The following is a 22,032-nucleotide window of genomic DNA, read 5'->3' as shown; positions in this document are numbered from 1 at the left end:
CTGGTCATTGCGTGTTCTGATCAACACTGGGGGATGTGGCCTCATCTTTTTCTAGGACCCTTCTGTGTGTGACTGCTGGCTCCGTACCTCGGTCTCTGCTGGGGAAGATGAGAGCCGCATCTGCTGATAGGGCCACTGAGCAGGGAAGTGACTGGTTCAACAAGTGGCTGGCTGGTTCTCTCTGTACAAACCGGGCCTGGCATTAAGGAATCGTCCACATTATTTTACCATTTGCAAACACCGATGGGAACAGGACAGGCAGAACCCCCACTCCATTGACATCAGGGCAAATCTCCCATTGGCATGGATGGAAATATGATCTCACCCCGGGTCTGATCCTACAAGCCCAGCTTTGCCAGCGCTCCAATCAGTGCAGACAGGGTTTCCATGCACACTCGACTTGCGGAATGAGACTCCCTGACTGTGGGAGTGTGGTGGACATGCTCAAACATCCTATGCGGCATGGGAGCTTGACCAGTCCTACAGCACTCCCAACGAATTCACCGCCTGAAGGCTCATGGTGACTCTGCAGCGCACCCGGTACAGGTGTACTCAGCTGGCAGCTTCCGTCCCAGCCTTACACAGAGCAGCAGGAGGTACCACCTAGGATTTTCAACGGGACCCATCGGAGTTGTGTGCCTAACTCCCGCAAGACCCTTTAAAATCCCCACCCACACTGCAAGAAGAATCCCTCCCTGTCCAGTCCACATAGCAGCACTGATGCTCTGCTCTCCTTCAGAGATACAACACTCAAAGGGGGTGTTGAGATGCTGATTTCAATCTCTTAACTGACTCCACTGGAACAGCAGGCCTCATCTCCATGTCCAGCGACTGAAAGGAGCAGTGAATGTTAGCTTGGCCTTGCCCCTCCAATGTGCTGATAGCACGTTGTGCATCTGGCACCTCAAAGCCAGGCAGAGTGTCTCCCAAGAAGAGCATAATTTGCCTGTATGTGTTTGTTGTTCTTTTAAAAACCCCGTGTATGAATGAAGTAGAGGAATGTGATCTGAGAGGGGCCTCACCCCAGATCTGAACTCCCCACACCCTAGAGAAGTGCAAGTCCAGAAAGATAACAATGGTTTAAAATCTCTCAGTGCTCTGCTTTCTGCAGAGTCAGGCAGCCATCTTGTGTCCAGTTCAGTCTGCATCTCAGGGAAACCGCACTGGAGACTGGGAAATTAACAGAACAAGAAAGAACTAACGTAAATGCCCTTCTGGCTGTAAACAACCATTTGCTGTTTGTGTGCAGGGCAAAAACCATTCCATTTACTACTCTGAAACAAGTGCAAATTTCATTTGAGTATAAATTTTATTAAGAAAATTATAAGTGCATACACATTCACCAAAGACATGATATGGATATAAAAAGTGTTTATTTTCAAAATACTAGACGAAAGGAATTATTTTAAAAAGCACAATGCATATAATACCTCCATAAAGCTGCCTTTCAGAAAAACTTTTTCACATTATCTGGGAAGTGTGTGTGTGGGGGGGGGGGTTGTTTGTTTTTTTCCTTAACAACAATACAAAATACAGTATTCACCACATTCTTACAACACTGAGTTCTCAATGATCAGAGGTTGGAAGATGCATGTTACCCTTCCATGATGATGTATATGCCTTCTTCTCTGGGGTCAATGCAGCTTTGGATTTGCAAACAAGTCTATTATGTGATTGGATGATGATAAAGGTAAAGCTCATATTTTGGAAATGAGCTCTGACAAGCATCTATATGCTGTAACTGACATAGAGCAGTACAAGTTTTCAGAGAAGAGGGGATTTTCAAGATCCCAATAAAGGCAAAATAGCAACAAGAAATTATATAAGAATTGCATATTCAATCAAATGTGTACATTCAACTCAGAATACAGCCTCTATTCGAAAAGACCAACAAACAGTCACCCTTCCTCAAACACCACACTGGTTAATAACACACTGGAAATTCACCCTTCGTGCTCTCTCAAGCAGGACTCAAATAAGACATCAACATCTAAAGCTTCTACAGTTGTGAAGCTCATATAAACATGAGTATTGGCACAGTGATAAATACCACGTTTTCTTTCCTTTCTGTTTTTTAAACCTGGGATTCTATGACGGTCACTTAGAAAACAGCCACTCGTGAACATTTCACATTTATGGAAAAAACTCTTTTGGCAGCATTTCAATGTTATTTTTTTCCTTCCTCTTCACATATGGCCACAGCATCTTTCTTGTATGCCCCGTACTTCCTTCCCCTGAATTTGTCTTTGGTCAACAGCCAAATGTAGAAAGCAAAACTGACCATGGATCTATCTCCGTGGAGCCAGATTTACAAAACCAATGCATTGCAACTTGCTAAGACCTCAGACGGACACGGGAACTGGAGCACAATTCAAGTATTAGTGCAAGAAGCTTTATATGGTACAGGGATTGATTTCTCTAGTGTAAATTGCCTGTCTGTCGTTTCTGTTTCCTGACCAACACTTCTGATGAAAATACTATAGAGCAAACAACAGAACCATCAGATGTCCCAGCGAGTCACTTGTCCGTAGCCCATCAATGTTCCCTTCTCCCACAAAGCATCTACTTCCCTATGTGAGTGGGCCAGCCCTCCAAGTGATGAATGCCCTTCATCAGTGTTATCGCTGCTGCTGCACCCCCGTTGCTGGCTGTTTTCATCTCCAGCAGGGGTAAATTGCACAGGTGCCATGCCTGGCTTACAGTGGCTTGGCCGGTCTACACTAGGGTTTGCACCAGGGCAGTGATGAAAGCTGACGGCGGGGAGACAGCCAAATGCAGCACTGTCTGCACTGACTCACTGAGGCCTGTCCAAAGCTGTCTCTGTCACCCAGGAGGTCAGTCCCCACACCGAGGGTTGTTTAAAACCTGAGACCGTGTCCTGCCTCCCATGACATCCCTTTTAAAGGGCCGCTGCTCTGTTGAATGCATCTGGGTTGCAATTCACAGTGAAGACTGCTGAATCAGAGAAAGATTTCAATCTAAGCTGACTTCAGAGGGAGCAGGATCTGAGCCGGTACCCAGTTCAGACAGTGTGCAAGAAGCCATTGTCTAATGGGTAGGGGAGAGAGATTATAATTCTGAGTTAGAATAGAAATTCTTAGGCACTTTCCCCAGGGATTCTTTAAAAACCTGGGGGTAACTCCTACCTCTGATACAGGTATGTAATCTCCAGCCAAGTCACTAGCAACTGCAGATGCCTAGATCAGGAAGGACTCTGGACCCTAGGTGATAAAATACACAATATGGAAGATGCACTAGTCTATGGTTTCTCGGCCACATAAGCTCTTTTGGCCTTTACACAGAGGGCCTGATCTTGCTCTGACTGAAACCAGCTGTAAAACTCACCTCTGATGTCAGTGGTGCTGGATCCTTACTCTCCAAACACATACAGAAGAGGGTGCACAAGACATAAAAGCTCCAACTTAGTAGAAAAAACTGGGGGCCAAATTGTACGCACTGTTTTCAGGCAGGGCTCCTATTTGGTTTCTGCTTCAAAGCTGATGGAGAGAAGCACATCCTGCACTAGCACGCTCATTTTGTCTGGAGCAGAATGCTTAGTTTGCCACATTGACCAAAGTGGAAAATAAGGCATCCCAGGGCTAGACAGGATGGTCCTTTGCCATGTAAGTTACTTGCAACAGCAGAGAGTGCTTAGTATAACAGCCCAGAATACAAGCTACATGTAAGAAGATTCCTTCTGAAGAAACCCATCCAAACACACAAGGTTGGGCTCTTTTCTTTTCCTTTTTCTTTCTTTCTTTTTGCAACACATACACGGGTATTTTGCTGCTCACAGTTTGAACAAGACATGCTTTCCCCATTTCTCAGTGCACAATGTAACCAAGAGATTGCAGTGTTGCTGAGACAGCTTTCCTCCCCAGTTCGTATTTTGCACATCTTTTATATGGGGTTACAGAGGTGGGAATCAAGTGGAAGAAGTGACAAGAGTGAGGGATTGCGGGAGGGGGCATGTCTCTCCTGAGTGAAACCTTGTTGCAAATGGGGCTCTGGATGCTAGATCATTTCACCGACAAACCGAGGCATCTCCGCCTGGGAACATTTGCCCGTGCATGCATTTGCAAAATCATGCTCTACTGTGCAGACTTGGGTCCCCCAACAGTATTATTCTCCTGCGCTGTGTCCTGTCTAATATAGGGCTGCAGACAAGCTCTGGTTACAGGACTGGGACTCTTGCTTTTTATGCTAAGCCACACAGAGCATAGGAACATTGGAATTATACTATCTAATTGCACCTTACAGCTCACGTCCTGCTAGGTCAAAACTCTTGAATGCTGGCATGAACCTAACAGCAATTGCTAAATAATACAGGCAAGGAAAACAACATTATAATGTTGGGTTAGTCTAATTCATCGCTGCCACCAGTGCTAGATGATAAACCAAACTGTATAAAAAGATTTTAAAAAAAAAAAAAATCACGTTACTCCATAAAATAGTACTGTGAAAGCAAGCCAATTTGTGCCAAAAAAAAATTAAAAAAAATAAAGAGCCTTTGGAAATACATGAAGCGTTGCCTTTGTGCTGCACGATAACAGTGAAATGCATTCATTCCCTAATACTGGTTATCTGCTCTCTGGGTCCTACAGTAAGAAATCCTGTAGACGGCTTACAAGGCTTGCCTCTTACATCTTGAACCTCCTGTTGATGAAGAACAAAGTGAAATACTATTAAGGTTTCTTTCAGTGGAAAAGAGCTTAGTCATCAGGCCTAGTCACATAAGGGTTGCAATTACGTTTTGTGTCAAGGGAAAAGCAAAGGCGGTTCTGCTGCATGGTGTCTGAAGGAGGAGCTGTTGGGGCCCTGAAGGCGAAGCCCAGAGCTGGTGGTTATTTTGCAGGTAATGCTGATCATAGTTAGTAAGGTGTCCAGAGCTAAGGCAGGAGAAGGGCTGGCTAAGAAGCTCATTCTCAACCTTGAAGCCAGAGCAAAGAATGTTGCTGCGCACAGAGATGCAGCAAGAGAGAATGGGGTGAGTGGAGACAGTATGGGGTTAAAACATGATCCTAAGTGGCCCGGGTAGCAAAATGCCTGGCACTAGGACCTGCTCCACCCAGACAGAGCTGCAAAGGGGATGCTGTGGAGAGGCAGTACAACCAAATCATGCCGCTCTTGTGCTGCACGGACCTGCATGAACATTCCCATGTCTCTGAGCCGATGGGAGGAATCTAGCTCTGAAAGGGGACAGGCCAAGCTCTGCTCTCACTTACGTTCAGCTCCCCATGGATGTCAGAGAGGGAGAGGGAACAGGCAGGTATCTGCCTTCCCCAGGAGTTAGTTGGGAGCGACCATTTGCTTGGGGTCTTTTGCTCAAGGAGAGCTGGTCCTTTAAAGCCTGGTCCTCCTCAGAAGCCAGGAACTCATTGTGCTCTCTCTTTAGTACACCAGGGTATGTCTGAGGAGGATCAGCTTTGCAAATGGCTGCGGGTTAATATCAGGCTATTAAAAAAGCTTGAGACCCAGCTCCACTGCAGACTGCCGTGCAAAAGCACATTCAATCCCCTAGCATCCCTATCTGAGCAGGTTAGACTGTGACCCAGCAGTGTGAGATGAGTGGTGTGATGAGACCCAATGATAACAAGACCTACTCTTGCCTCTCCGCAGTCGGTAGCCTCGGATGCTCACTTGAACATCCTGAACGTTAAGCAATTTTCTCCTCTCAGAAAGACACAGAAGATCTTAATTCCGATATCCCGCTCTCCTCAGTGCTGGAGATCTCAGGTCTGTGCATGCAGGGAGACCAAAATATGGGAGCCAAGATCCACCAGCCACAAGGTAGAGGAGAATGAATCACGGCGTGTACAATCCTCTGCCAAAAAGTAGCTAATCTCTTGATCTAATCTAACAGTTACACAAAAACAGGTGGCTTTCCTGAATACACAGAAGCAAGGGCCGATGTAACAATCTGCACTGCACACCTACACTCTGTTTTTGTCATTTAAAACATCAATGAAAAATCCACAGGTGTTGCTTCTTTAACTCTGTCACTTAGCTAGCAGAAGGACAAAAGTAAGCTCAAGACAGGAAGCTAGAAGCAGCTGAATCCTTAACCAGCCTCCGATTCTGGCTTGCTGTAGGGCTCACTGGGCCTCAGTTTCCCCACCTGTGAAATGGGATGATAATACTTTCTCTACCTAACGACCTCACACACTTATCCCAGGAATGAACCAGCGAACATCCATAGGGTGTTTTGGAAATACAAAGCACCGGTGAAGCACTAAGTTGTATTATTTTCCGTTGTCGGTTATTTTAAGTGGGATGAAACATGCTAAAGGACACTAAAAGATTTTGCATTTTTTAAATAGCAAAGCTGAAATCTGGTATTTCACGTCTTTGCATACAGTGTTAATCAGCGAGTCCGGACCGTGTGCGTGCCCGTTGGAGGCTCAGATAGTGGTGCTGTTATTTCACCAACAAATGGCCTGTTTTTAGAATACACCATCACATAAAGGTGGGTCTCTTTTTAACAGCATGAAATCACCATGCCCTCATGCTGCCAAGTGCTGGCACTAAGCAGCTGCTAATATGCAGCTGGCACAGGCCATTCTTAGCACCCACAGCACAGGGGTAAATAGCCAGATCAAGCCACCTTTGTCACTTTCAAGCTGGGTTCTTTAAGTGGTTTTCGAACCGAAGCAAACGCATTGCTTTAATCCGTGCAAATGCAACAAGGGCATTTTAAGAAAAAGAGAGAGACTGCCATAGACATTGGCCAGATACAAAGGGACTGATTAGCATTTATGCCAAGACCCCTTTACACCACTCTGGCAGCATCAAGTGGCCTTAAAGTGGGTACGAATGATGGTAACTTCCCTTTCAAAGCACTCACTGCCAAAGTGGTGTAAAGGGGCCTTAGGGTAGACAACAGCCAGGCCCAAAGTGTCCTAGTGATAAGCTCTTCCCACATTCTAAATAAGTTTTCTCTAGGATCTCAAAGCAATTGCCAAGTACCACTACCTTAGGATACGGCAATCCTACACACTGTTTTCAGGAGCGCATAGGGAACGTGTAGCTACACGCCACAGTGAAAAGCAGGCTGCATATGTCAGGGAAACGCTGGAGCCGGAGGGGGGGAAAGGCTCAGCCTTTCCCCACGGCTTCTCCCCAGTGGGAGGCTTTTCCTGCGGCAGAGAAAGGCTCCAGCAGCTGGGAGGCAGCGGGATAGGACACTGCTAAAACCAGCAGTGGAGACAGGAAGGACCAGCCTGGGTGAGTAGAGATCCGTGTAGGATATGTACTCAAGTTCGGACCCACACCCTTCAGCGTTCCTGTACTCTACTCACCTAAGCTGGGCCTCCCATCCACACTGCTACTTAAACCCATGCCAGGAGGCTATGCAAGTACATACACTACACACCACTGAAAGAGGCACGCAGAGTAGACGCAGCCTCAGCCTCCCAACATGCCTATGAGGCTGATCATTACTCCCATATTATCCCTGGGGCAATTGAGACACAGAGCGAACAGTCATCTCACATCCCACCCACAGCTCCCACGGAAGTCAATGGGAGCCGCTGCCTATACCATGGGGTCTGTGGGCATTCAGCACACCTGAGGATCCAGGCCATCAGTTGCTTGCCTGTGGTCACCCTGAGAAGGCTTCGGCAAAGGCCCAGCGTGTGACACTAACACAGGAAAGGCTTTGGAGAACATCAGGAGATACAGACCTTGGCTTATTAGCTTTAGTCGTTACTTACAAATGAGGAAGAGCTGCCTGCCACTAACTGATGTACAGGTGTTAAAAATAAGATCGCAGCCATCCTTCGCTTCTGTTGCAGCTAGCCACTGGAGAGCCGGATGTTTCCTTACTTCCCCCACAAGAGTCCAGGGGAATCTTTTTTTTTATTTTACTTTAATCTCTTTTCCAGATGCATCAGCTTTCTTGTTTGCACCAGAACTGAGAGCTGAGCTTAGTGAATTCCAACGTCTCAGGCTTAAGGAAGGATTCTGGGTGACACTAACACTAGATGGAAGAGCAAGAAGCATACTCTGACCTCTTTATTCTTGGCTCTGCTAATTCGTAAAGGGCCCAATTTTGCAAACCTTTGCTTGAATGAGGAATAAAGATTGCCAGGCTTGGGCCTGGACGTTGTTACTAGAAGGGAATTATGGTTTGTAGCAGTTTCAAGAAAGATCTAACTTGCCCTGCACCTATCAAAATGAATGTGAGTTTAATAACATCAGCTATCATACAGTGGTCTCTAAAGCCAGCTAGGATATCTGGATTCCCAATTCCCATTGATGTTAATATATTCTGCTGATGTCACATAATTGTGTATATTACATGAAGGTGCAATGAATATAAAGCAGTAATAAAGAATAAGCAGAATTAGTGAGCAAAATGCTTTTCTACTGAAAACCAACCTTGATGTTTCACTATCAAACCAAACCCATTCATTTTTCAAATCAAGTATTAGACTACTGCATTCTGAACACCTTCCATCCCCCATAGCTGCAAGATCATAGCATGGAAGATACCTAAGCATTTAAGCACTGCATAGATAAGCTTGACACTTAAAGTTTACTTGGTTTACGTAAGCAATTTGAAAGAGCCCCTTCTACAAAATGTATTCATTTTCCCCCAGAAAAATAAATTCCCACATACAGTTCCCACATACATGAAAAAATTAGCCATTTTTATTGCTAGTGCATAGAGGGTAATGTCACATTTGATACAATTTCAATACAAGTGAAAAAATATAATATATGGCTGATTGAAATTGAAATTGATAAGCTACATTAACATTTATAGATCTAGAATTATTTATTTTACAAGCTGTTAGTAGTTTATAGGGATATCAGGTTTTAAACTACCAACGTTTGTATGGCTCCAATTCAAATATATGACTTGTTTAATGAACTATAAATATATTCTGAAATACATGTAATTGAAAAAGTCAAAGCTGTGCACTAAAATCTATTGAAAACATGCCCCATGGAAGTGTTACAGAGAGAGCCCAGATTATCTAGGGATGATCTTGTGGCATGGAAATTTCCTGGGTGCCAGTATTTCTGGTTGGAACACGAAGGTCATGGCACAACTGTAGACTTAGCAGACACAAACATATGCTTTAACTGAACTGAATTCTCATCTGTTCCCCTGCTGTAAATCTGGAGTATATTGACTGAATTCAATAGAGCAGCTTCAGGATGACAGTAGGGTAAAATCAGATCAGAATCTGACCTGAGACCAGAATTAGGCTCTTTGTCCTCAATGGAGCTGGCCCAGGTCTCCACTGATGTGAGAGCAGAAGGTGACCCAGTGGCATTTCTCTGCAAGTTCAGCAAGGTACTTAAGTTCTTGCCCCTCTTTAAGGGTGCTGCTCCCAACACTCCAAATTAGACAGATGCTGGAGTACCTCTCTGAACTCAGGCCTTAAAGCAGCACAACACCATGTGACAGCAGTTGGCGCTACCTATAGCTGAAAGGCCACATTCTGCTCTGAGCATCGCCGGTACCCTACTCCAGCACCGTTCCAGTGCAGCCAAGCTCCTTTCACGTGGTCTGGAGTTAGTCCAAGGACAGCAGGATGGAGCACCGGGGGCAAAGGAAGGCACAAAGGTGGGAAGGCTGGGCAGGGCTGGAATCACTAGTGATTTGCATAGTGGTTTCCATCCACCCCACCCTCTGGCGCCTCACCCCGGTCCCGGAGGGGTTCGACTGCCTCTAAGGGAGGATGCCCTCATTCCTAACTATTGTGAAGCCCTCCCCTCTCTGTCGGGAAGAATTTTGATCCCTGGTTCCGGATGGTGCTTCAGAAAATCAGAGGGTGAAGTCTCTGGAACGCACCAATCTACACAACTCTCCTATTCCCCCCCGATACCCTGACCCCTCCCTCCTTGTCTCTTCCCCTCTGCAAATGACTCAGATTCCAGCCCCGCCTCACCTGGGTGAAGAAAGCAGCAGCAGGGGCAAGATTCAGCATGGTTGAATGAGGCGCAGAAAGGTGTGAGGGCTCTGCCTGCACAGGGGGGTGTCGCTGCTCCGAAGGCCGCTGCAGGCTGGCCGCAGCAGTTCCCTCCCCTCTGCCCTTGATTCATTTCACAGCTGAGGCAGGCTGCAAAGACCTCGCTCGCCCAGAAATGACTGATAGTCTCTGTTCTGTGCTCGCTCACAACAGCAGCCAATTGACCTTGAGGCTAATGAGCCAGGCTGACTTGTGCAGGACCCTCAGCAGGAGAGCCACATTGAAGTGCCAGGAGGAAAAACAGGCCTGCTAATTCCCCAGGTGTGGCTGAATATCATCTGGCAGGAATGGAGAAGGTTTGTTCTTAGCAAGGCAGGTTACCTCGGCAAATCTTAATGGCAATGGCATGATTTCTGCCTGCCAAACGCCACTAGCCATCAGCGGCCGGTGCACACTGATTCCCACTGTAAAGAGGAGAAGGGGCTCCGGAGATACTTTACTAACAAAGATATGGAAATAATTGTGGATTGGGTGTGGGGAGAGGAATAAGGGAAGCATTTTCCTTCGGAGAACTGCCTTTTTAGAAAGAGGATAACTTAGGGAACCCCGTTTCTGACTTGCTAGGATACCCCTTACCCCAAATACTGAAAAATCTCTTAGTAGAAAGTATAGAAAATACTGCAAGCCACTGTTTTAATATACACTGGGTAAATTCAGACCCCATCTTCACAGCAATGCCTGATTTCATTGAGTACTTTGTCCATATGGTTAAAGCCAGCCCTGAACGTCCTACCCTTTAAGCTCTCAGGTTGTGTTATCCGTAAGTCCGTTTGTTTCTTGCCTTACTTGTTTAAAGCTTTCTCCAGATATTCCTGAATCCACTTTAACTTGGGATCAATGCACACTTGCTTACTGTTGTTCTTCAGCCTTGCGCTGTCAAAAGAGAAGAGAAGAGTTGTCATGTGAATACAAGGGATGACATTGCACAGAAGGCCTCCTGGGCCAAGGACTGCCTGCAGTTCTACCTGTGCAATTCCAGTGAAGACAAGGGAGCTGCACCTGCTTACACCAGGGGTCAAATTCTGCTCTCAGTTTCACAAGGGTGGGTCTGAAATAATCCCATTTATGCCACTGGAAATACTCAGGATTTACACCAGTTTTAATGGCTAGCAGAATTCAGCCTCTCATCTGAATCTGGTTTCTTGGCAGCTATTGGCTATGGCGTGAATAAGGAAAGCAGTTGACTCTCTGGGTGTTATTATTAGCATCCGTGTTGCTATCAGAGCTGGTCCTGTGGGAGTATAACATAGTCATACTCAGCCTCTGCACCGCTGAACCTTGCCTGGGGCACAACCCAACGCTGAACTTTCACCCAGTTTTAGAACAGAAACTAAACTGGACCTTTGGGGAGGATCCAAACAGTTCTTCTGTTCTTTTTTTTTTTTTTTAATTCTCACATGGATTTGAACTTCTGGACTCCGGTCAGGGAAAGAACTGGAAACGCCAAGTTACCAGAGAGAAGCTCTCTCTCGTGTTTTCCAATCAGCACTGGAAACGGAAGCTCCAGAAATCTCTTGAGAAAGTCTGGTCTCGTGAAATTTCCAGCCCACATTGCAGAATCAGGAGGTTTAGATTAAATATGTTACAGATAAGGAGTCAAACTTCTGGATGCTTATCTGAACCAAACTCCGTCTCCCAGCCTCTGGAAATTCACCTGGCACTGGCTTCTGGGTTAAATGGGATAGGGCAGGTAGAAACAAGATATATAGCACTTTATCCAGAGCATTTAAAGCTCTGTAGAGCCAGGCTCTGATCCTTCAGGGTGCTGAGTACCTATTCCGAGTGCTGAGGTCCCTCACCTCCAGCTGAGCACAATGGGAGTTGAGAGCACCTGGCATCTGCAAGGACTTGCTCAGCATCTTGCAGGATCAGGCCATTAAGCACCATGCAATGCAACTACACTAACAGCTTACCATGCATTGACGTAGACCGGCCAAATTCTCCTCTTCATGAAGGACTCAGTCCTGCCAGATACTGTGCACTTTGGCCTTGACCCAGCAAAGCACTTAAGCACATGCTTAAATTTAAGCACCTGACTTTAGCCAGGCTCCTTATCTGCTTAAATAAAGCACATGCTTAAGAGCTATCTTGGATTGTGGCAAGACGGAACCCTTAGGGCCTAATAAAACGTACACCAATGAAAGAAGCAGGAATCTAAAATGTTGCTAGTTCTGAAGTCATGTGAATCCTCATGCACTGATCATACTGCATTCTCTACTCCAGTAGTGTTTCCATTGGTCCTGATTCCGATCTCACTTATGCCAGTGTAAATCAGGAGTCTCTCCACCAAATTCAGTGAAGTTATACCAGTGCAAAGTAAAAGCAGAGTCAGACCCATTGTCGTTACATGGGAATTGCAGAAATGGCCTTATACAGGGGAGTAACAAACTGAAAGCACAAATAACCACTCTCCATGCACAGCATATGTAAAGATAAAAGACCAGCTCCTATACAACTTGCCCAGGCAAAATTGCCCTTGCCTTCAAAGTGAATTTGGCTTGGGTAAAAAAAAACCAACAGGATCACTTCATAAATCCATAATATGGGATTCCAATTAGATGGTCCAGGCCCAAAAATTGGATGAATTCCAAAGTAAACAGAACACAGCACGCCACATACCAACTAAATTCAATGTTTAGGTAAAATTTGCTAAAATGGTATTTTTAGAAATTAGCATTTTATTTTATTTTTGAATTTCTGTTTTTAAGAAAAGTTGGGTCCAAGGTCCAGATGTCCCCAAAGTTCTGGGGTGTTTAAATGTAGAGTTCTGCTTCAGGTACCTCTCTTTTATGTCAAATCTTAAACAATGGGGGGTATAGGATCATCTGTTCTATAGACACTAAAATACACTGCAAACTATAAACATATTCAGACCATGTAGGGGGCAGGAAAACAGGTTTTTTCCATTTCAATGTGTCATGGTCTTTTCCAGATCTAATTACTATACTCTCAAGTTAATCAAGAGAAAAATGCATATCACATCAAATCTCAAATTTCTGTCATTATGTAGAAACTACTTCAGATAATCCCAAATCCCACCAAAGCCTTCCCAGTAGAGTTCTCTTGACTCTCATGATGCGTATCAGGCATTCCCAGACATTCCCAGATCCATGTATTACAGCTTTTTAGACTCCCCATTCCATCTAGGTAGCAATCAGAGCTATACACAGCTGGTGAAACACGCAACCCACCACATTTTTGCCATTTTCATGAAGAGCAAATTATTTCTCAGTTTGGATTGAATATCCATTGTCTTCCACAAAAATGAAAGGCAGAGTTTGTGCGGGAAACTGTGTGGGATTTCCTCAAATTGGATTTTCTTTAATATATTTTTTCACTTAAATAAGCACTTGCGCATGGTTGAAACCTGCCCTTGACTAAACATGTGGATTTCTGAGAAATCGTGTGAAACCTCACAGGGATTTTGCATGCAAAAAGGGGAGGTTTTTACAGCTCCGCAGGGGCAATGTAAAGGGCCATACACAGATCTAGATCCATGGCAGTGCTACTGACAGTAGTAGGAACTGAGCTCAGAGGATTGGACCAGGCTGCTGAGGAAATGAGTTTTTCCCACCCAAAAATAGTTATTTATTTATTTTTAATTTTCAAGTTTCAAGGTTTTTTAATCTAAATGTATCTTTGGAAATTTGGAAGTTTTCACTAAAAGCCCCAAATCCAAAAAAGAACAATTTTTTATGACACCCCTCCCCCGCATCAACAAATTCCCCCTCCCCCCAAAAAGAGCCATAAAAGCCATCTCCCACTGAGGGAACATGTTGACTGAAATTGTCCAACTTGCTTTACTCAGCACCTTGCAAAAGGTGCTGGGCACCCCACAAATTCAAGCCCAGGCAGGGGCAGCGCATGTAAACTATTGCGCCTTTTACCAAGATTGGTGAAATCCTTCAACTCCCTGCCTTACCCCGCCTATCGTTTGGGGCCAAGTGCAGCCTTAAAAAATGCCCGGAGACTTACACAATCTGCAGCGAGCAGTTAGGGGTGGCCAGGATTTTGAGGTGCTTGACGTTGGCTTTTGCCACGTTGCTCTCGTAGAACCTGCAGGGGCATCGGTAGGTCAGGCTGACGGGTTTCTCTGTGGAATGCAGCAATAAAGAGGACACACGTTACTCATTCCCCTTTGGCAGCAGTGCCAACATGCAGCCAGTGGCCCCAATAGTTCCTCGTCTAGGTAGGCATGAAGAAAACAGGGAGATGGAGAGAGCCATGGAACAGCTGGGGCATAGGAGCAGTGTGTCAACAGCTCCCTGCCCAAACCCTCTGCAGTTCCCATGGGGGCCTTCTAATCTGGTTGCTTGTGATTTCAGAAGACAAAGGAAGGGGTGAGGAATTGGACGCTCAGAAATGGAGAAGAGATTAGAATAAGCAGCCACTCAATTGTCCGGAGCTGCTGCTGGTAATTAGACAAGATAAAGGCTGGAAGAGTGGGGCCCTTGTCTGCTCTGTTATTCTTGCCAAATGATTCTGGCCTGAGGCCAGATGAGAAGGTAGGCAGCAGAAAGCAGGGAATTCCAAGGAATCCGAATCAAAACAAGCGGCTCTGCCCAGGTGCAAGCTCCTGGCTGGGAACTGATCTGAGGCAGAGCGTAGCAGTGCCTTTAGGAGCTTTCCCAGGGTCCCACCATACGGCCTGTACTCATGTTGCCAAATGCCGACTGGCAGGGGGCTGCTCCCTGAGTAGGCACCACGCAGCGGGAGACAGGGTGGCCCCCAGCTTAGCATGCGTACAGGGCAGATCCAGATCCTTCTGAACTTCCTGAGCCTGACACCCCATCGTGAATCACATGCTCCACAGCCACATGCGAGGGGCCCGATTCTTTACTGCTGAAACCAATGGGTAGTTTGCCACCAGCTTCAACGGGAGCCGGAGCAGGCCCTGAGCCTATCTAGCCCCTCAGCTTCAAATTCTGCCAGGTGTGTGCGTGCAGGGTCCGATCCTGTCCTCTGTCCTCACACCGAGCCCCCAGGGAGGGCTGGAGGGACTCCATCCCCCAGGGTGTACGCAGCTGAAATCATGAGTCCTTCCTGAAACTGCTGCACACTGGAACAGAGCCGGGAGCAGCATCTTGGGAGCCTGCAAGAGTTGCCTCGGGACTGTTTGAAATCCTACAAATTTCTTGTTGGACAGTTGTTCAGCCTCTGATTGTGAGGGCCGCTTGTTTATAGAGGGAGGGATGCGCTCCTTGCAGTTTGGTGCAGGATTTGGGTTCAGATCCAAATTCCCCAGGGTCCAAAGGAGTTTTGGCTCTAGCATTGCCTTCCACATCTCTGCTTGTTTTGCTACACAGCAGAGCTCAGTGTCCGAACAAAGCTGCCCTCAAAGGCTTGGAACAGAAAGGGGCTCTGAATGCTGGGCAAGCTGCATGGTCCTGAAACTGCTGTCTGGGAAGGTCAAAAAAGAGGCAGCCTGTAAAACTGCACATGATCTGCAAATACTAGACACTGACTGATGTTTGTCTCCATTTACCCTCACACATCCCCTGGGGCACAACGCTGGGTTGCCACCATTTCTTCACGAAGGAAGTTACAGGAAAATCCTTATCACAAGCAACTTTTTTAAAAGATCCTGAGCCGCACTGCAGAGCAATTGCGATTGCAGGGAAGAAAGGCAGAGTAACTCCACTGACCTCAGCAGAACCCTCCATTTTTACTCTGGCCGTCTGAATCTGGGTCAGTGTGTAACGAGCGTAGAGGACTCTGCTGGTCAATATCCACAGCATTAGCCCCACAGAGTGAATCTGGGTATTCTCCTAGACAAGACCTGAATATTGTATAACCCAAGGAGCACATACAGCAAAGCGAGGCTACACAACATGCAACTGGCAGCCTTAAACCTGCTCTTTGTGCAAAGGTGGCATCTCATTGCAGATGTAGTTGTGGGAGTCAACAGCCAGATGAGGACTATGGGTGAGCTGGGGTCCAGGGGAGTTTTGCCATTGTCCTCAGTGCTGCCCTCCAAGTTCCCATTTTGTCCATTTCTAGAAGTATATTCAGTACCTCGGGGAGTCCCCCCAAACAGTGGGTGGCCCCTCCAAAATACTGGGGGATGAGGCCTCCCAGCAGGAATATTATCTGCATCTCTGTGCCCCTTGTCTTGTGCCAGTGGGCATTGCAAAGTGCACTGGGCAGTGAGCAGCTCTCAGCATCAGCCCTAGGAAGCCAGGAGAGCTCTGCCTGCAGCTGCCTGCCAGTGCTCTGGCCTAGGGAGGCAATAACTCCCTCAGAGCTTCCCTCACCAGGTCAGAGTGACACACAGGAGGGCTACATCTCCACTGAGAAGGCGGCATGTCTCTCCCAAGTGGTAGGATTTTCCTGGGATAGCTGGAGTGCTTCAGCGATCTCGGTGAAACACCAGCATCAGGCTCGGACACAAAAGTTGCCTCTCCACCTGGAGCTGGAGGTGTAACCCCCCCTTCCCCCCACTCCTCCCAATCTGCTCTCATCCAGCTGGAGCAGCACAAGACACCAAGCCAGGACAGCTAGCCCGCTAGTGGGATCAGAGCCGGTGCAGGTATGTCCCACTGGGGCTGGAATTTACACCTTTCAGCTCCACCCCCTTGTTATCTTCCTGTAAAATCCTGAGTGGAGGCAAGGCCCTCGGGTGGCCAGGCAAGTGCAGGGTGATGCCCCCAGGGGTGACTGCACGTAGCTTTTTCCGCAATAAAACAGAGCCTCCACCCCACCATTGTTTTTACAGCTCAAAAGCTAAGGGCCATATAGTTAAACTGATCTAGCTCTCCGGTGGATATTCTTATTCCAGGATAGGAGGTGGCTTTTCCCCCTTTGGCTTAAAACCCCTTCCGAAGCGGCATAAGATAAATGCAAAAATTCTCTTATACTGGAATGAGACAGTCCACACGGGGGTTCCAGCAATTGAAATTCCCACCTGAGCCTATCACTTCCCCATGTGGATACACCCTGACACATTATGTATCCTCCTGCCTTAAAAACACACCCCTCTGTGTAGGAGAAGGAGACACAGGAGACAAAAGGGCCGACAGCACTGGCCTATCCTACAGTGTCTGCTCAGGCAGTCCATGAGCAGGTGTTTTGCCTGGGGAAGGACGGCAGGGGTTAGCCCAATGGAGCTATTTTACCAGGCTCCCTGAGGACACTGACCTATCTGCTTTATCCAGCCTCTCGCTGCCTATTAGAAACCAACAGAGAATGGCGGCATAGGTGCAGTCTGACTTCTCTGTTTGGGGATGGACACTCCAGTCAGGTCACGAGCCATCCATGGGGTGAAAGGGGTCCCATGCCTGACAGAAGCTTGCAGTTTGGCACTGCAGTGCCCCTCCTGCCCGCCCCTCCCCCAAACGACACCTATGCATGGCAGGCCCAGTGCGGAGAAGGGGACCACCCTCCACTCCCACTGCAAAGAGCAGCTCTGAGACCCTTTTATCGGGGATTCCCACCCCAGCACCACTCACAAGTGCATTCCTGGGCTTCTGCAGGCCCCAGGCTTGGGACATCATCCCTGTACAGAGATGAAGACAACCTTTTTTTTTTTTTTTTTTTTTTTTTTTGGGGGGGGGGGGGGGGGAGTAGAGTTTAAAAATAATGGCTTCACTGAGCAGTTTCACACCAAGATTAAATTGCTCCACTTTTAACAAAGTGAGATTGGGGGGGAAGGGGATTCTGCTCCAAGCTCAGTGTTTCCTTTATTTATCAATGCAACCTTAACCCCCACTCAGCCCCCTGCAAGGAGCAGGCCTGGAGCTGCAGCCAGAGCATCCCCCCGGCCTCAGGTGTGCTAGCCAGGCCCAGGCAGCCAGGGGAGCTGGCAGCTGGACTATAGGCAGAGCTGGGCAGCCTGGAGGCAATGCCATAGGAAGAGTGAGCAGGGTTCAGAGGGTCAGGATCCCGGCATGGTGCTGTCCCCTTGCTCAGTTTCCCCAAGCTGCAGCCAGGACCAGCCCAGGAGTGACTGTCAAGAAGTGAAATCGTGGGGAAGCTGAAATCTCTGTCTAAATAGAGGGGGCACAAACGTGCGAGCGAATCCAGGGCTTTCTGGGGCCCAATCCTGCACTGTTCTAGTCAGTGGGAGTTGTGCCACTGGAGGCAAAGGGCGCCAGGATCGGGCCCCGTGTCAATATCTTGTGCGTGAAAGTAACACAGAGAAATCTCCCGCCTCTTTTTGGATTCTCTTTCTGGTTCAGAGGCGATGGGGTGAATTTCTGCGGAGACATCTGGGGCAGTGAGCATGCAATTTACAAAGAGCCCTTTGCTGGACCATAGCCCGACCTAGAGAAGGGTCTTCAAGGCCAAAAGGACCCGACACAGAGAATGAGAAACGCCGATGTGCTCTGCGATCCATCTGCCTACACAGAGATCCCACGGTCTATTCATGCCAAGGGAGTCAAACCTTCCTTCCCGCCTCCACCACGGGGAGACTCGGATTGACTTTACCAAACGGGAATCTGAGACCAATTCGGTTTGAAAGATTTTTCCCTTACTCAATAAAATCTTGCGCGTCCAAATTTCTGATGAGCCAATCTCTAAACGCAGGAGAATACGAATTAAGCCGATGGGTAAAGGTAACCCCCGGGATACATTTGCACGCGAACAGATTTAAAAAGAAACCATGTTCCCGATGTATCGGACACCGATACCTGCCTCGATTGCTTTCACCGCGCTGGAGCTTTTCTCTCGCTCGTACAGATATTCAAGGATTTATTTCGGAAAGGATCCGGCTGCTCAAACGTGCTACCCACAGATCAGCCCTTCCTAAACCAGGGGATCTCAGGACACATTTGCTGGGGGAGCTGAGTTCTCAGTGAGGCTGAGATGTTGCTGGTTTTCCAAGGGCAGGGCTTGTTTTCTAGGCGGGCTTTTGTCATGGAAAACCTTCGATGAAATTGGCGATTAGTTCACACTGGCAGCCTAAACAAATCTGGCGGGTGTGTGTGTGGGGGGGGGGGGTCCCTCCTAGGCTCGGGGGAGGCTGAAAGGAGACAGACACCCAAGTTTCCCCGGCTAGAAGGTCCCGGGAGATTAACCTCGGAGATTACAGATGAAAGCGGCCAGCGACGGTTCCAACCGCGAACAAAAGCAGCCCCGCCTCTGCTTTGCACCGAGCTGCAGGTGAATGACCGCACCTGACGAGCTGCATCTGCCCTCGGGGCACTGGCGTGGCCCGGGAGGGACGAGGTGGATGAAGACATGCCCGCGGTCGAGGTTCCCACCACCCCACAAAACACCGGTGTAACCTTCCCCCCCCCCCCCCCCCGCCGTGAGCAGACACGCCGCTCCACACCCGAGCACAGAGATACCTCAATCATCCACACACGTGCCACGCCACAGGCGCTGCCTGCCGCCGCCCGGCCGCCCCGGGAGGGCGCGCTAGACCTGCTGCCTACTAGCCAAGTTGCCCGGTGTCCCGAAGATCCAACCCCCTGGGCCCTGCTGCGCACAGCTGATCCGGGAGCAGTGGGGCGCCGCCAGCTGTCCGGGCTGGAGCCCAGCCGCTGCAGCCAACCGCAGAGCCGTTTTATCTGTCACCCGCTGCTCTCCAGAGACAGGCGGGCTTGTCTTATCTCTGCTCCGGGAGTCCCCTGGGCCAGTGCCGGGAGCCCCCCGCGGTCGGCAGCTGGATGCGCCGCGGCTGTGAAAGGGGAGCGGCGACACAATTCCTCCTTGCGCATCCAGCTGGCCCGGCGCTCGCTTCGAGCAGATCCGGCCCCTGCCTGCCGGGGGCTGCAGCCGGGGCAGCTGTGGGGGTCCTGCTGAGCCAGGGATCGCTGCGGCACCGCCGTGCCACGTCCCCAGCGGGGTCCGGAGGCGCACGGGACGGCGCGGGCGGGACGGCGCAAGCTGGCGGGCAGCCGCGATCTTCCCTCCCGCAGCAGCGCCCTAGCTGCCCCGTGTGTGCCCGGCGCGGGAGGGGGGGGGGCCGGCCCGTGGGGCTCGCTGCAAGCCCGGCCTGGCCGGCCCCTGGCCCCACGCAAAGGCAGCCCGGGGAGGCAGGCGCACCGCGAGCGCGCAGCCCGGGGCTTCAGCAAAAGTGTCCCCACGGGCGGCGGGGAGGAAAAAGGCAAAGGACCCGCCGCGATCGGGGGGCGGCTGGGCCGGAGGCCCGGCACTTACCCTCCGAGAGGCAGAGGGAGAGCAGCAAAGTCACCAGCGCCAGGGCTTTCCCGTCCATGCTGGAGCCGGAGTGAGCGCAGGAGCCGAGCAGAGGCGGAGCTGAGCGGAGCTCTGCTGAAATGCCCTGGCTGCCTCCCTCCCCTCTATAGCGGGGGCGGCGATGCGGGCCGAGGGGGAGGGGAGGGGAGGGGAGCCGCGAACGATGATTTATGGCCCGTGGCATGTTATTACATCCTGCCTCCGCGCCGATCGCTGGAAACCCACCAGCCGCGCACAGCGCCGAGAGGCCGAGCCTGAGCCAGCTGCGCGGCCGGGGGGGCGGAGGCGGGAGGAGACCCGAGGGGCTCGCCCGCTTGGCAGACGCGGTGCCCTGCAGCACCGGGACGGAGGCTGCATGAGAAGGGGAGCGGGCAGGCTTGGGGGGCATGCACTCGTCAGGCGGGGGGGGGGGGGGGCATGAGAGCCGCGCATCCTGGCCTCAAGGCGGGCAGTGGCCCTAAGCCGGGTCCATCGGGCAGGTAGAAAGAAGATGCCTAAGATTAAAGCGGCACGCCTTAACTAGGGTGGGGGGCTGCGGATCGCTGCTGGGCACCCCCGTTACACTGATCCGGACCCACTTCGCGCTGGGCCGGATTCGGGGGGGAGGGGGTATAAATCTCCAGGTCTCTCTGCAACTCAGAGGCGCATCCGGCCCCATTTACTCCAGAGCATTTACACTGGCCCAGCCTTAGCAGCAGCAGTCCAGGTTGGGGGAGGTTTCGCCGCCCCCCTCCGCTTGCGTCTAAGCAGCGCGGGTGGGTCGCTCTGGCAGCGGAACCAGGCCAGTTCTGCCTCCGACCTCGGCCAGTCTCGCCCTTTGTCTCGCCGCTGGCGGCACGGCGCAGGGCAGGGCAGGGCAGGCTGATGGGGCCATTTACACTTGACAATGGTGAACGGCCCGTGGTCATGGAGGCCTGTCTGCGCTGCCCCCCCCCCCCAGGCCGCTGGTGCCATTCAAGCCTTTAAACAAACACGGAGACTGACTCAGTCAAACTCCAGGGCGGCAGGTGGGGGGGGGGCATTGATAAGGGCACTGTCCGCCAGCTGACACAGGAGGGGACTTTAGCTGCCTGCCACCACCAAGCTAACAGCAAGGCACAGAGCTTGCTCACTTCTGGGGGCCTGGCTCCTGTTCGTTCCTTGCCCAAAGGTGAGGGGCTATCAGACACCTCTGATCTAACCCCCCCCCCCCCCCCCCCCACTGCAGCGTGCAGGGCTACAGCCAGGGCCTCACCCAGCGGTTGCCAACCGTCTACATATTTACAATCAGTAGAAAAATGTACAATTTTAACACTGTCCATAAACCCCTACATCAATGCAAAGGTCCATGAAATTGTGACATTATTGAATTGTTCATGGGATTTTTAGTGATGACAATAAAAAGTTTACTGTATCAGTAAAAAAAGAAATCAACTTCAGACCTTCATGTCAGTAAAAACTGAAGTGCAAGGTTGGCAACCCTTGACATCAGAAGTCAAAGGAAAGGGCCCAGCCTTGCTCACTCAGCACAAGGTGGCTGTGGCTTGGGGAACCACATTCCTTGGGATCCATCCTTCTGTCCCACACACATCAGTCTATCCCTCACCCATCCCTCTGGTATCCGAGCACCACTATCATCCAGATGCGGTAGTCTTACCATATTTTCAAAATGGCCTATGAGATTTGGGAGCCCAGTTCCCAATGAAAATCAACAGGCCCTTTTGGAAACTATTATTATTAATTTGCATCCTATGACAGCATGTGGCACTTTCTACAGCTTTTTTTAAAAGTTGTCTTCATTTTTCCTTTACTACCCCCACACAGAAAACAATAAAACATCGTAACAACCCAGATTTCACTCCTTCCTGACATCTGAGTGAATCCTGAGCAGCACAGCATTCTAAAGAGTAAACAAAGAAAAAGAAAG

The 22,032-nt window shown here is 49.5% G+C and overlaps 1 protein-coding gene across 1 annotated transcript; it reads right to left on the bottom strand.

Moving 5' to 3' along the window:
- Window positions 1-1,290: 1,290 nt before the first annotated feature.
- On the bottom strand, window positions 1,291-20,243 carry CXCL12 (C-X-C motif chemokine ligand 12). The gene is made up of 4 exons (XM_067538851.1): window positions 20,088-20,243; window positions 13,959-14,076; window positions 10,770-10,856; window positions 1,291-4,656 (listed from the first exon to the last, which is right to left on the bottom strand). The coding sequence occupies exons 1-4, from the start codon at window positions 20,143-20,145 to the stop codon at window positions 4,641-4,643; spliced, it is 279 nt and encodes a 92-aa protein (XP_067394952.1). The 5' UTR covers window positions 20,146-20,243; the 3' UTR covers window positions 1,291-4,640.
- Window positions 20,244-22,032: the final 1,789 nt, after the last annotated feature.

This window comes from Emydura macquarii, unplaced genomic scaffold, assembly GCF_026122565.2.
Source record: "Emydura macquarii macquarii isolate MOO-44397 ecotype Brisbane River unplaced genomic scaffold, CSIRO-AGI_Emac_v2 contig_67, whole genome shotgun sequence".
Classification (NCBI taxonomy): domain Eukaryota; kingdom Metazoa; phylum Chordata; order Testudines; family Chelidae; genus Emydura; species Emydura macquarii.
Note: the sequence above shows the minus strand (reverse complement) of the source record. Positions and strands in the feature narration are given on the sequence as shown.

What these genes read in the sequence shown, in the direction of transcription:
- CXCL12 (XM_067538851.1), bottom strand. Translation starts at nt 20,145, where the DNA reads ATGGACGGGAAAGCCCTGGCGCTGGTGACTTTGCTGCTCTCCCTCTGC. An exon ending in CTCCCTCTGCCTCTCGGAGG is followed by an intron (nt 14,077 to 20,087) that starts GTAAGTGCCGGG and finishes TGCATTCCACAG; the next exon opens with AGAAACCCGTCAGCCTGACC. An exon ending in AACTGCTCGCTGCAGATTGT is followed by an intron (nt 10,857 to 13,958) that starts GTAAGTCTCCGG and finishes CTCTTTTGACAG; the next exon opens with CGCAAGGCTGAAGAACAACA.